This window comes from Monodelphis domestica, chromosome 4 (assembly GCF_027887165.1).
Source record: "Monodelphis domestica isolate mMonDom1 chromosome 4, mMonDom1.pri, whole genome shotgun sequence".
NCBI lineage: Eukaryota > Metazoa > Chordata > Mammalia > Didelphimorphia > Didelphidae > Monodelphis > Monodelphis domestica.
In genome coordinates this window covers 206375420-206389744 of record NC_077230.1, presented here as the reverse complement: position 1 = coordinate 206389744, position 14325 = coordinate 206375420, and the positions used below count along the sequence as shown (strand labels likewise).

At 33.9% G+C, this 14325-nt stretch overlaps 1 protein-coding gene across 2 annotated transcripts in view; it reads left to right on the top strand.

Annotated features, from left to right (window-relative positions):
• Window positions 1–14325, top strand: part of COL5A2 (collagen type V alpha 2 chain) — a 196999-nt gene that overhangs the window by 120204 nt on the left and 62470 nt on the right. For both annotated transcript variants that reach the window (XM_056794115.1, XM_001378441.5), the window contains exons 7-12: window positions 599–709; window positions 2863–2940; window positions 10031–10075; window positions 12080–12133; window positions 12521–12574; window positions 13494–13547. In XM_056794115.1, coding sequence (XP_056650093.1) covers window positions 599–709; window positions 2863–2940; window positions 10031–10075; window positions 12080–12133; window positions 12521–12574; window positions 13494–13547 — 396 coding nt within the window. The remainder of the gene's footprint in view (window positions 1–598; window positions 710–2862; window positions 2941–10030; window positions 10076–12079; window positions 12134–12520; window positions 12575–13493; window positions 13548–14325) is intronic.

Here is a 14325-nt window from a genome sequence, read left to right as displayed (position 1 = left end):
GAGTTATCCCAAATGCTGGGAGTTTAAGTGACTTCCTCAGGGTCACATACCCACTATGTGTTAGAGACAAAACTTGAATCCAGCCTTTCTTGGCTTCAAAGATGGCTTTTTGGTCGCTACGCTACATTGCCTCACTGATTATGTGGTATATCAACCGAAATAAAAATGGTTCAAAAATTTATGATATTAGTGAAAGTGTATTGAAGGATATAGGTAATAATGACTGGTTATATATGTTGTCTTTCCTATTATAATGCAAGCTCCTCAAGGTCATGGATTTTTTTTCTTTTTCTTTGTATTCTCAGTCCTTGGTATAGTGAGCACTTAATAAATGATTTCTTGAATATTGAAAGTCTTTCCATAAATTTGTTTAATAGCAAATTTCTTGACAAAATTGTTCTTCCACTAGCATAAAGTCAGTGAAATGTTGACTTTTGTGATGTGGCAGAATTGTCTGTCAAACCATATGAATGTCAATTGAATTCTACAAATATCTGTCCATTACCACATGATCTTCATGATGAAAATGATCCATGAGCTCTTTTCTCTCATGTAAGCCTGGGAAATCATTTAGTCTTTTCCTCCTCTTGTTTTCTAGGGTGCACGTGGTCCCCAGGGAATAGATGGAGAGCCTGGAATTCCTGGCCAACCTGGTGCTCCTGGACCCCCGGGACATCCATCCCACCCAGGGCCAGATGGTATCAGTCGGGTATGCTGCATTTGTACAAGATTAGTCTTTGTTTTGTTTATTAGTTTTTCCTACTTTGGTAGTTCATCATAGTATGGAGCTAATCCTTGGTTCTTGAGAGGCATTGTGCCTTGATGGAGACTTTTGAGTCCCACATCTTCTATTTCCTAGCTGCACTTAATGTCTCAGAGACTTACCTTCCTTGTCTATGAATGGAAGTAATAATACACTTTCTAAGTATGTCATAAGTACTTTGTGAGTCTTAAATGTGGGCTATTATTATCATTCAAGTAGTTTTCAAGTTCTGTCTTGCTCTGTCAAGACACAAAGGTTTCAAGTGCACATGAACATGTTTCTCTAAGGACCAACCTACTTAACATGGTAGAAGCACATGACCAGAATGTTGACCATCTAGAGCTAGATTTATGCTCCAGATTATTTCATGAAGACTATGTCCTGATCTATATTAATGTAGATAGAGTTTATAATGATGAAACCGCAGATTTTTTGAGGCAGTAAGGCATTAGCTTTTTTGTGAACTATGCCCCTTGGAAGGTGTGCTATAATTTAAAACCATCATCAGGAATAACAACATTTAAGAAAACATGAAAAACACAGATTGCTGGTATATACATGATATTATATATGTTGCTATTGCCTTAAGTTCTTCTAGCTTTTTGGTATTTCCCTAAAACTTGTCTCCAAACATATCACATTCAAACTGGTTTTTCTTTACATGAAGAGGTCAGCAACTATAGACTCCTTTGCATGAAGTTAAGAATTTCCATCTTATTTTTCTTCCTCAAGGGTGATAAAAGAACTCTGAGTCTACACAGCTTTTAAACAAAAGCAATTCTTTCATCAAAGTGAATGTAGACAGCTCTCTCTCTCTCTCTCTCTCTCTCTCTCTCTCTCTCTCTCTCTCTCTCTCTCTCTCATAGACTGTGTAGGAACTGGATGGTTATACACCTAAATTGGCATCTAGATTTGCCTTCCAAGATCATTGCACCTTGCCCTAAGATGCTTCCTTTCAGATTAGTTCAAGGTTTAGCAGAAAAAATGGTAAAATTTTTTATATCTTGAGGAGAAAAAGGTTATTCCATTACTATGTAGGAGGTAGAATATCCTGGAAGATGAGAGAGTGAATTGAATATATAATTATCTTTTCTTTCTCACATGAAAAGTAATGCTGGAACCCTATTTCTGGCAACTTATATAGCCCATTTTTTTTTAAGTCATAGCATTGGAGTTTAGATGATCATGAATATGTATATTTTATGTAGGCAACATTTAGAAGAACTTGTCATCATGAGTGTAACAACTTGTAACATGGGCACCCTTGAGTACTAAAACATGAAGTTAAATAGAAAAATGACTATAGATACATCTTTGTAGATAATATTTTCTTGGTGATCATGGGCTTTGGCTCTTTATTGACTTTAAATAGTTAAATAAAACGGATCCTTTCTTTATTGACATCTGGAAGCCCATATAGCTGTGGAAAGAAAGAAAATTAATTTTAGCAAAAACTTGGCCAAGTCAATTATAAGGTTCATTTTGTATTACAAAGAAAAGCTTTCAGTTCATTTATCTTAAAATAATGTTTTAAAGAAAGCTTTTTTTTTACTTTTACCTTTTTACTATAACAAACTTTATCAACCATTTCCAAAAAAATGAAATGTAATGTAAACCAAATTGTATTAACTAAAATGTGGATTTCTTAATCTCAATATTTTAGTAATATCTCTGAAATATTTAGTCTAGTGATGTTATCTGTTCAGAAAATGATATAATCAGTGTGTAATAAGATTGTAGAATACAAAACTGGATATAAATGTCATCATTTAGATAGACTGAATATTTTTCAGAAAAGCTAATAGTCTTATTAGGTTTCAGAAATTCAGACTAATTTCTTAATCAACATGCTAAAATGCATATTTTTAAGAGCACTCTGTACTCATATAAAAAGGCAAAATTATCTTCTCTAGAAATGCAATGTAAACATGTCAAATTATATTTTGTTGAGTTTTAAGTTTAAAGGGAATTCATAGAGTTGTGCAGGGTTAATTTTTAAATTAAAAAGGAAAATCTAGAAATGTATAGGTGTTTTTTCTATGAGGAAAATATTAATATTTAATATTAATAATAAAATTCTCAATTTTGTAATTTTGCAGCCATTTTCTTCTCAAATGGCTGGATTGGATGAAAAATCTGGACTTGGAAGTCAGATGGGGCTGATGCCTGGCTCTGTGGTAAGTACAATCAGAAAATCTAAGTACTTTTTGGGTGGAAGGAAACGTGAAAAAATAGAGTTGACTAGATTATCTAGTTAAGAGATGATAATGTGCAAATTACAAATATTAATGCATAAATTCCAATACCAAGGTATGTATTATAATTATTGATGGGTCTGGTATTTATATAATTTTATGTGTGCTAAAATATTTTGTTTAAATTTCCTTTTCTTGTTTCTGAGCTCAGAAATGAAAAATATATGATTTTTGTGGCAAAATGATGATGCATGCGAAGTTTGTCTTTGCAATCTTCCCACTTTCCTTTTTCTGTTTTGGGAATTTTTAAATTTGTATTTATATATACATATACAAATATAAAACATATAAATATAAATATATTCATATTTTATATTTTACATATATATAATTATATTTGTATTTGAAAGCCTTTTTCCTGGGAGACTACTGTCCTTGAGCATCCCTAGATTTTCTTACTGTGATGTCTTATGCGTGTTACCTCCTCTCTATCCCTAATGTTCTATGTTTCAAAATTACCTCCTTCCTCTCTAACATTCAAGCTTCCATTCCCTTAATGAAACAGATCTACACTAGGACTGAAAGAAAAATAATCATACTAAATAGATCATAAGAATTCAGAAAATAAGTATGTGTCACCTAAACTTGGTAACTCCACCAGGACCTAGATATTATTTATATAAAATATTACCTGTATAAATATGGACATCTTAATTCCCATTAGGCTCCATTTTCTTATCTATTAAATTATGTAGTTGAGATAAATATTCTTTAAAAGACTATTCCAATTCTAGATCATATAATTTAAGTCCCCTCAAACACTTAATAAATATTTGTTGTTGGTGGTAGTAGTTTTCTAACATACCACTAGATTTGTGATGAATGAATCTATGAAAATTTTTTATGTACATGCTCTATACAAAGCACTATGCTAAGCACTACAAATATGAGTTTAAAAAAAGCAAGAGAGTCTGTCTTCCTAAGGAGCTCTTATTCAAATAAATGTGGACATTTTCCCCTCCCTAATTCACTTTAAATCAAGTTGATTCAGCTGTGGCAGCTGAAAGATAAAATGAGTGGGGAAACAAAGGTTCAAACTTCATTAAGCAATGAATTCCAAATGCCCAATGAATTGGGACAAAAAATTATCTTCTAAGCTTTGGTGCTCAACTTCAAATATAAGGGACAATGAGGTTTTTTTTCCATTAAATTAATTAATAAATTAATTAAAAAGAAATAATTACTTAGGAATGCCACATTAGATAATCTGATTTTTATTTGGAAAAAAACATTAGAAACTTTCCAAGTTGGGAAAGAGAAAGAGATACAATTCTATGAAATTGGGAAAATATGTGTTCCTGTCTCCCCTAAGTGTCTGTATACAATAAAGGAACATGGAAAGAATAACATAAACTCACTTTTCAGATAGATATATGGGTTGCTTGAGATATGTAATTGTGGGAAGAATCTGCATCAATCTTAGGATTTAACTGGGTTTCTGGTCAACATAGCCTCCTAGGTCCTTAGTTAAGTGTCTCAAAGCAACAGGTAGAGGTGGTCCAGATTCCCAGCCTTATAGGTCTGGGTTCAAATACAACAATAAGGTTTTTTCACGATTGAATAAAGTTTTGTTGTTGTTGTTGTTGTTTTTACAATAAAGAAGTTGGACTAGATCCATAAATTGAAGAGTAAGGGAACTGAGGTAGCTCCAGGATTGGGTCACAAGATGAGATCAGTGTGGTGAACTCAATTCACACTATTCCTTGGTATTCTAATTCCCTCAATTCCGTCACAGTAAATATTTATGAAGTTTCTACTAGCTGCCACCCATGGTGATGGACACTAGAGATGCAAAGACAATTACAGATGTGTTCCTGATGTCCTGGAGCACACACTCTACCAGGAAGAGGAAGAATGTGCATAAAAGATATACAATGCAAATATAGGGAAGTAAAGCACTTGCTTAGAACACAGTCTTGGGTGCATGAGCACTCCTCATCATGGAACACATCCCCTGGATCAGTATCAGCATGATGGCAAAGGTGACCCAGAACTGGGTAATGAGTAGAGATCTGTCAGTTAGCAAGTATTTCTGCACCATGCACAAGGTTAGGTCCTGCCATGCTGGATTTTGGACTTCCTCTTGCCCTTGTACACAATCTCTCCATGTGTTGAGATGTTCCAAATTGATGTTCCTGGCTAGATCACATTTTTAGGGGGTGGCAGATCTTTCTGTCTGTGCTGACCTGGGCTGTATAAAAATGACTCACCATTTTTTTTCCTCTTTTGGATTTCCAAATCAAGACTTGGTCTGATAAATTTTCTTTATCTGTTTGGAGGAATTGTGAGGTAGAGGTCATTGCATTTCTAGTTTCTCTGCCATCTTCCTTAGTCCCCCCCCCCCTTTTTTCTTTTGAAAGTAACCTTGTTTTTGTTCTTGCAAAGGGAGGAGGAGTGGAGGGAGACCATTCCTATGCTATCATTATATATTTCTGGTGAGGAAACTATCAAATGCAGAATGATACTTGCCTGAAATTTAGAATCTTGGGCACTTGGAGCATGACAAAGATAAGTGACTTACCCAGGGTCACATAGCTAGTATACAGATGTAATACTCGACTCAGAATTTCCTAGCTCTGAAGCCAGTTTCCTGTTTGAGTCAAGCTGCTTTATTGTTGATAACAAATAGGAGTATTGTATTTGAATATACTACTTTACTTAATTGCAATAAATAAATCTGTTGTCAAATTTAAATATTTTACATTTTAATTACAAAGTTTGAATCATACACATGTCTATGAAGATATATAAATCTTCTTTATTGAAGAAAATAAAGAAGGAATGATACATTAAAAACATCAAATCATAGAAAGTTACCCTATCTATATAATCCTAAAACAACTAATTGATTTGTTCATTTGAAATGGATAACAAATTTAGGGTAAATATTAGTAAATAGCAGGCTATTTTGTTGTCTTGATGCTAAAATATGTGGTTTGGGGAATATTCTGTTACCCAGAGTGTATTTTATTGCTGTATTCTTGTTTATTAGCCATTTAAAAACAATTATAAATAGAAGCAACTACCACCACTGCCACCCTCATCATATTCCAAAGAATTATCAATGTTGGGAATGTGGGGGTGGCTTGAGAAAACAGCAAAGTAAAAGAATGCCAGCTAAAATGTTTGGCAATGAGAACTCTGTGTTCTCTAAGACTCTTGTGATAGTTTTGAAAGTCTGGGAGGAACTTCAAAATGTAGAGGTATAGATGTCCTTGGATTGGCTGAATATAACTGAAAGCTGGTGACCTCAGGGAGATCTTATGAAATGACTTAAGATAGAAATTTGGAATGAAAAAGCTCTCCAGGAGTGACATCCACATGAACTCTACTGACAATATGTTGACAAAGGAGCTTTGGACAAATGGTCGAGTTGTGTAGATTTGTTTGTGTAAATGGAAGGGTTTATGATGATAATACAGCATTAAGGTAATGTCACCAGAAATTACATAGGGGTATCATTATGCAGTCTGGATTTAGTGATGAATGGCAAAATGACTGTAATTTTATTAAAAAGCCTCTTTACTGAAAACCTAACAAAAGAGGACCTAGTGCTGATTAAAATTGTACATCAGAAACAAACTATCTTTTAAAAATTTAAATATGACAACTCCCCATCCTTAAAACAGAGATCTCAAAATGTCTTGGGAATACAAACAATAAGATGTATTTTATCTTTGGTATATGGGAGTGAATATTTTGGTATTGGTATTATTTGGCATTAGATAACATAATGAAATATACATGATGATCTCTTATAATGTATAACCTTTGTAAACCTTAAAATTTCTTAGACTTATAAATGTTGGAAATTTCACCATTGGGAAATTTCATACTTGAAAAATTTCCTATTGATAGTGGGTCTTGGCTATTGGAATGTGAACCCCATTGGCATGGGAGGTTCCTCCTCCTCCCTTCTTAAGATTACTTTAGGACAGAAACCTTTTGCTGAACAATGGAAAGGACTTTGACCTATGCTTAAGCATAGAACAGGAATTTCTTTGAGTCATGATTGATTTTAGAATTGATACAATGGAGATACTTGGAATGACAGAACCAAGTCTTGGAAATTGCAATCTCCACCCTACTCAGTCCTAACAGGATTTAGGAAGGGCTGCAGCATAGATCAAAATTTAATTATTCCAATCTCTACCCTACTCAGGGTAACAGGATTTAGGAAGGGCTGTAGCAAAAGATCAAGATTTAATTATTTGAGAATATGACCTCCAACAGACATCTGCAAAGCCACAGACCTCTGGGCGGTCCCCTTAGAGCCACCATTGGCACAGGGAAAATGATGGACAGTGATTGGTAGATGTGAGAACTGAGGGGAGGGAACTTGGATGGTTTCCTTAAAGATAGAGGGGTCTGAGGACTGAAGGGTGGTTGGAGAGTTTTGGCTCTGAGTGGTTGGAGAGGTGCTGCTCTGAAGGAAGCTGGAGGTGGAGGCCGCTGAGACTGTTTCTCCATTTTGGTCACGTGAGTAATAGGGACTGATCTCCTTTCTTTGCCTCAGCTATCTAAGGGCTTGGGCCTTTTGGCTCAGCCTAAACAGAAGGAGTATTTAAGCCCTATTCCCTTCTCTCCCCTTTCTCTCTCCCTCTCTCTCTCTCTCTCTCTAATTCCTTTCTTCCTCCTGTTTGTAATTAAACTCTATAAAAGGCTGACGGCTGACTTGAGTTTTCATTTAGGAATTACATAGCTGAATTCCTTGGCGACCTTAAATTAATATATATCAGTGTGATTTCCTTGTCACACCTTCCACTTCTGGAGGGACGACAGGCAACTGGGGGAAAAGAGGATGTAGTGGGCCAAAAGTCATATCATTGCCTAATTATTAATAATAATAATAATATAACATTTATAATTTGTCATTCACTGTGGCTTAGCAAAATATTATTTCCTTTGATGCTCACAATGAACCTGAGAGGTAGGTGCTATTATTATCATCATCTTACAGTTGAGGAAACTGAAGCAACAGAGTTAAGTCCAGGGTCAATCAGCTAGGAAGTGTCTGAGGCTTGAGTTTCAAGTTTTCAAGTCCAGAATTCTGTCCATTGCCCCATTTATTATTCTTATTCTTATTATTTTAACAACCCTTCCTTGTGTTTTAGAATCAATACTTAATATTGGTTCCAAGGACAAAGAGTGGTTAAGGGCTTTGCAGTTGGGGTTAGGTGACTTGCCCAGAGTTATACACCTACAAAGTGTCTGAGGCCAGATTTGAACACCATTTGTTATTAATTATTGGATCAGGACACTGTTGGAAAAAGGTAAGCCATTATTAACATTTACACTAAAAGTGAAACCAGAAACTCTAAAGATCATGCAAGTTCTTTTTGGAGTAGTAAATAAAAAGAATGGCAAAATAGTTTCATCTATGTCTGAAGAACAAGAAACTTAATTTTGTGAAAATTTGATCCTCTTGTTTTACAGTATTCACAAAAGTAAAAGAAAAAGATGGGTAGGAAGATAATTGTGATTCTATCTCAGAGTATGAATAGGCAGATGAATTCTAGGAAGGTCTTGATAAGACCCTCCTCTTTAATCTAAAATATCCTATACTTAAATATCTGGTGACTTTAATACAAAGGTGAACAAAGAAGAGGACGGGAAAAAAGTTGTAAAAGTGGTTCTGTCTTAATAATTGAGATGCTAGAGACTACATAGAATCTTCATTCTTGTACCATGAATACTTCAAGAGAAAGTTGGAACGTCTTGGATAGGTTGAATAATAAAAAATAGCACAAAATATGAAATTGAATATATAGTAATTGTTCACTCTGCATAAGACTTTGTTTTGCAAAGTGCTTTCCTTACAAGAAACTTGTAAAGTAGATCTTGAATATCTAGAGTTTAATTCCATCCCTTTATCTACTCTATGCCAGTGTTTTCTAGTGATACTACTATATGGCTACAAATCATGAAACTCCATGAATATGGGGACAATCGAAGTTATGGGTCTCTCAAAAGGCAATGGCTGCATTTATATATATTATGAACATAACTAGGCTTTCAATTAGTGATAATAATACCTTATGTGCAAGAAATTGAATAAAATATATCATCTCACTGAGTGAATGAAAAAGGAAATGGTTTGGTAATTCAATGAATATTAGATAGGTATACCTGATGATCTCTTGTTTAAGTGGCCTATATAATGTGAGAAGACCTACAGTAAGAACCCTAACATATTGAGTAGATCCTATTGACAATTTATGTGAAAATATTGATGAGACTGACTCACACAGGATGGGAATAAATGAATAATCTGTGTTCTGTATTGATGCAGAAAGGATCCATATTGATGAGTTCTCAGATCCCTTGAAGACCCCTACCCATCACCACCACCATTATTATTGAGATTTTAGGCTAAGAAAGAGTTACTTTGATCTTCTTGCTATGTTTAAAAGACATATGAGAAAAAGACCTTATTCAAGTCCCAAATCTTTTGGATATTAAGTTCTTGCAGGCAATAACAAAAGCTTTGAAGTGATCTAAGAAGTACCTTGAATTTACTGACACACCACAAAATCATAATCTATATCATAATGGAAGAACTGAATTGGCAAAGATGTCAGGAATTACTTTCTGCATGTTCTTTAAAAAAAAAAAAACAAAGCCAAAAAAGTGACCATCTGATATTTATTTTAACTGAACTGGCCTGTAGCTATGGAAATCTCCCTGTATCAAATAGATTGGATGGATGAGGACATACTTTTCATTTTCTTTTCACGACACTGATATATGTAGAATTCATCCTAATTGTTATCCTGAAAATTTTTTACTCTTCCCAAATTCTTGGCTCGCTGTTTTTGTTTCTTTTTAAAGTCTACCTTTCTCTCTTTAGCTTCACTATAGTTCTGATATCTGTCCACATTGGAAGTGGCAAGTTGTCATAATTATTTATAATCAAAGCCTTATTCTTCCAGTTGTAAGCTGTAATTGTCTCAATGTATTTAAGATAATGATTTTTAACAAATAATGGAATATTATCTTTTGTTTGTTATAGGGTCCAGTGGGACCAAGGGGGCCCCAAGGCTTACAAGGAAAACAAGTAAGTCATTATGACTTTTACAGATCACAAAAATATATACTCAAGGTGTAATTAAGCTTATACACTATGAACAAAACTTAGTAGAAATTTAATTTTATTTTTACTGTTAATTTTCTACATGTCACATTCTATAATTTTTTCAGGAACTTAGAAAAATACATATTGAGTTTTATCATCAGATTCATTTATGTGACTCATTTCTGTTCCATTGGAGTCCAGAAACTGTCCACCATAATAGAATAACTTGTTACAAGTTCTCCTACAAGTGAAAAGGCAGTTTTGAAGCCCAGAAATAAGGAAAAGTCTTGCACATTGAAAAAGTGTTTTCCTTAAGTATGGGACGATTGGAAATGAAACTGTGATTTCATTGCTTTTTGAAACTCATGGTGCAGAATCCTCTTCCAGTGAAGGTCAGCATCTTCTTTGCCACTTTCAACCTTGTAGAGTTGCCTAGGGCTTTGAGAGATTGACTTGACCAGGGCCATAAAGTCAGAATGTATCAAAAGTGGGTCTTGAACTTTAGGGCTTTTCTGATCTTAAAGATAGTTTTTAAAATGATTACATTAAATTAAAAAGGGGGTCTGTTCAAATAAAACTAATGTAGCAAAGATTAGAAAGAAAGCAGACAATTGGACGGGGGGTTATAGAAGTTTCTAAGGTAGAGAGCTTATATCTAAAATATAGAGAGCTTTGTCAAATTTACAAGAATATGACATCCCTTAATTGATAAATAGTCAAAAGATATATACAGATGGTTTTTGGATTAATAAATCAGAGCAATATGTAACCATAAGAAAAAAATGCTAAGTCATCATGATACAAATCAAAACTACTCTGAGATTTCACCTTGCACCTATCTGATTGACTAAAATGATAAAAAGACAAAATGAAAAATGTTAGAAGGGGTGTGGAGAAATGGAGACAGTAATATTATGTGGGGGGAATTGGGAACTGATCCAACCATTTTGGAGAGCAATGTAGAATTATGCACAAAGAGTTACAAAACTTTGTATACTTCTTGATTGAGTAATACCGCTCAGGTTTGTTTCTGAAGGTAATCAGGGAAAGGGAAAAAAGAACCTATATGTTCTAAAATATTTATAGCTCTCTTTGTGGTGGCAAGGAACTGGAAATTGACAGGTTGCCCATCAATTGTGGAATGGCAAAAAAAGTTGTGGCATATGATTCTGATGTAATATGATTACACTGTAATAAGTGGTGAGCAGGTTATTTTTTAATGAATAGGAAGACTTACATGACATTATGAAGAGTGAAATGAACCCAACCAAGAGAACATGTACAACAACAGAAATATATTTTGAAGCATGACTTGTGTAGTTCCACCTCCAGAGAAAGAACAGAAATACAGTATCTTATATGCACATCATCTATTTTTTTTGTCAAAAAATGCCTGATTTAACTTGGGGAGTAGAGGGAAGGAGGGAAATATCTTATTACATTAAACAAATAAATTTAAAAATGTTTTTCTATTCACTAAATAATGCTACCCTTCGACATATAATGTATTCTCAATTTTGAGAGATTGTAAGCACTGAACAGTGCTTTCCATTCTCTTTACTTTTATTTGTCTGATGCCCCCCAACCTCAACCTTTAGTGACATACATTTAATTTTAAACAAAAACAGTTTTTTCAAAAATTTAGAAGTTCTTGAAATAGGTGAAGACATTTGGTATATCCCAAAATTCTGAATCAGGAATCTTTTCTCAAGAGCCTACTATAATGGGAAAGTAGACTTCTTTATTTCTACAATTCACCAAGTATTTAATTTCTCAATAGCTCAAAGGCATGAACTTTGTGAGATTTTAGTAGTGATGTGACTGACTTTAGACAATTATCCTTAGCTAAATCAAATATATGTTTTACTTGTCATTTGGGAAGTATTTTATATGGAACTATTTGAACTTCAGTGTCCTTGGAAAGGAGAAAATGCTGATGTCATTTCCAGTATCTCATTTGTTTTCCTATTTATCTTTGAATTTTAGGGTGGTGTTGGCCCCACAGGCCCTCCAGGTGAACCTGGTGAACCAGGCCCAATGGTAATGTCAAGTAAGCATGTATAGCCAATTGCACAAAAACATTAAGATAACATAGTGTTTTAGTAATATAATAAATCCAATCCCTAATCCATCAAGATATTAAAACTCTAATTTGATTGACTTATAGGCATTTTGAAAAGTGCTTGCACTCTCTGTTTTGGCATGGGATTAAAGAATATTACCATTGATCAATGCTACAGTTTTCATTTTCAAAGTATCTTTTGTAGTCAGTCATAAACCATATTATCTAAGGGTTGTTGCAAGGGATTCAGAAAATTAGTAATGCTAATAATTATATTTGATACAATGTCTTTTAATATAAAAATTTGTGCTTCCATATAATATTTTAAAATTTGATTTCATTGATGTCTTTAAATTTACTCTCAGGGTCCAGTAGGTGCCCGTGGCCCAGAGGGACCGCCTGGGAAACCTGGTGAAGATGTAAGCTCAATTTTTACCTATTTCTTTGTAATTTTGCAATAGTTAGAATGAACTAGAATGTTAATATGAGAATTTAAATTATTTTCTTATTTTTCTCTTAACTTAGATCAATGAAGTATTATAAATGTAATATAGCTCTTGAATTCAGGATGATATTTTTTCAAAGTCTGTTTGCACATTCTTTTATTTATGGCTATCACAAAGTCAAGTAGAGCAAACATCACTTTTATCCCTGTAGAAAAGATATATAACTGCTTCAGACTTTTATCAATTCATGAACTCTTATGGAAGATATTGAAATTTTGACTGAGAATGCTACTGCTAGACTCAATGTGGCAGCCTTTAAAAAATACTTATTTTTTTTCAATTCTTTGTTTTCAAGTCTCCATCAGTATAGAGTGGGTAAGGTTTACTGATGATGAAGACATTGGTTTATTCAATAGGATTGATAATTTAATCCATGGCATTAATCCAACTTGTAACTATAAGAGTATATGGTTGGACAATAGAGTGGAACTAAGAATCACCTTTTTTCATTCTATCGTTGACTATTCCACAAAATACTGATGTAATTATAGACCTTAGCCTTGCTATGTCTCTCCGAAATGAGAAGAAGAGTTTCCTTTTCAAATTGGTTCTCTGAGATGTATTTAGTAAATGTAGTATTTAATAGAAAATTATTATGAAATTTCTAAAACAAAAAATACATCCTACTTCTTGAAGTTCTTTGTGGCACTAGAAAAGAAATTGCAAATATTTCATCAAATTGTCTTTCTTCATTTTTATATGAAGACTAACAAAATAAAACAATCATCTTTCTAAGAAGCCATTTTATTATTTGCATGCAAACTATTTGATATCTGATCAATAAGGGAAGATTATTTTAATTTTCATTGATTTCTTTGTTTTATTTGCAAAGGGTGAAGCTGGTAGAAATGGAAATCCTGGGGAAGTAGGATTTTCAGGATCTCCTGTAAGTTTGTCCTATATTATAGGAATTGTATAAAGTTACTGCAAAAATCAAAGTACAAATAATAGTGAAAAGAAAAACAAAACAAGTGATCACTTGTAAAAACTGCATCTACATTATCATCACCCATGATAGTTTGTGTCTATGAAAAAAGTGTTGGTAGCATTTCCACAATATAATAAAGAGAAATCGAATTTTAGAGCTGGAAGTGCTCCTAGACACTACACCCTTAAAACTTCATTTCTTCCTTACATTTATCATGTGAGAACTATTGAGATTCAAAGCTTGATTTTGCCTTTGTTCTCATATATGAAGATTCCTCTGTGTTTTAAGGATTGTTTCAATTGCAACTACAAAACGTTTCCTAGTTTTCCACTTCCTCCCCTTAATATCCTCCTGACCATCCTTCCTTCAATCCCTACTTACCCCCCAAATCCCCAAACAAAATGTCAGGCCAGGCCTGGATATAAAAATAGAAAAGTTGGGAGGTTTAATCTCTAGCACAGATGGACATTTCAAAGACTAGCAGGATTAAAATCCTTTTAGAGGTCTTGGATCTTCCATTAGATCACATTCCTTAGCTCATCCACTGTGTGACCCTACTAAAGGGAGGAAATGTGAGTTGCCAACATCACAGATGCACGCCACGAGTACAAAAGAACGAACTCTGTTGGGGGATGATGACAGTTGGGTCAAATTGTAATGAGAACTTTTTTTTTTTATTAAGACTTGTACATCTGGTATATTTTCCTGCTATGTTAGGGGATATGTAATCCCCTGA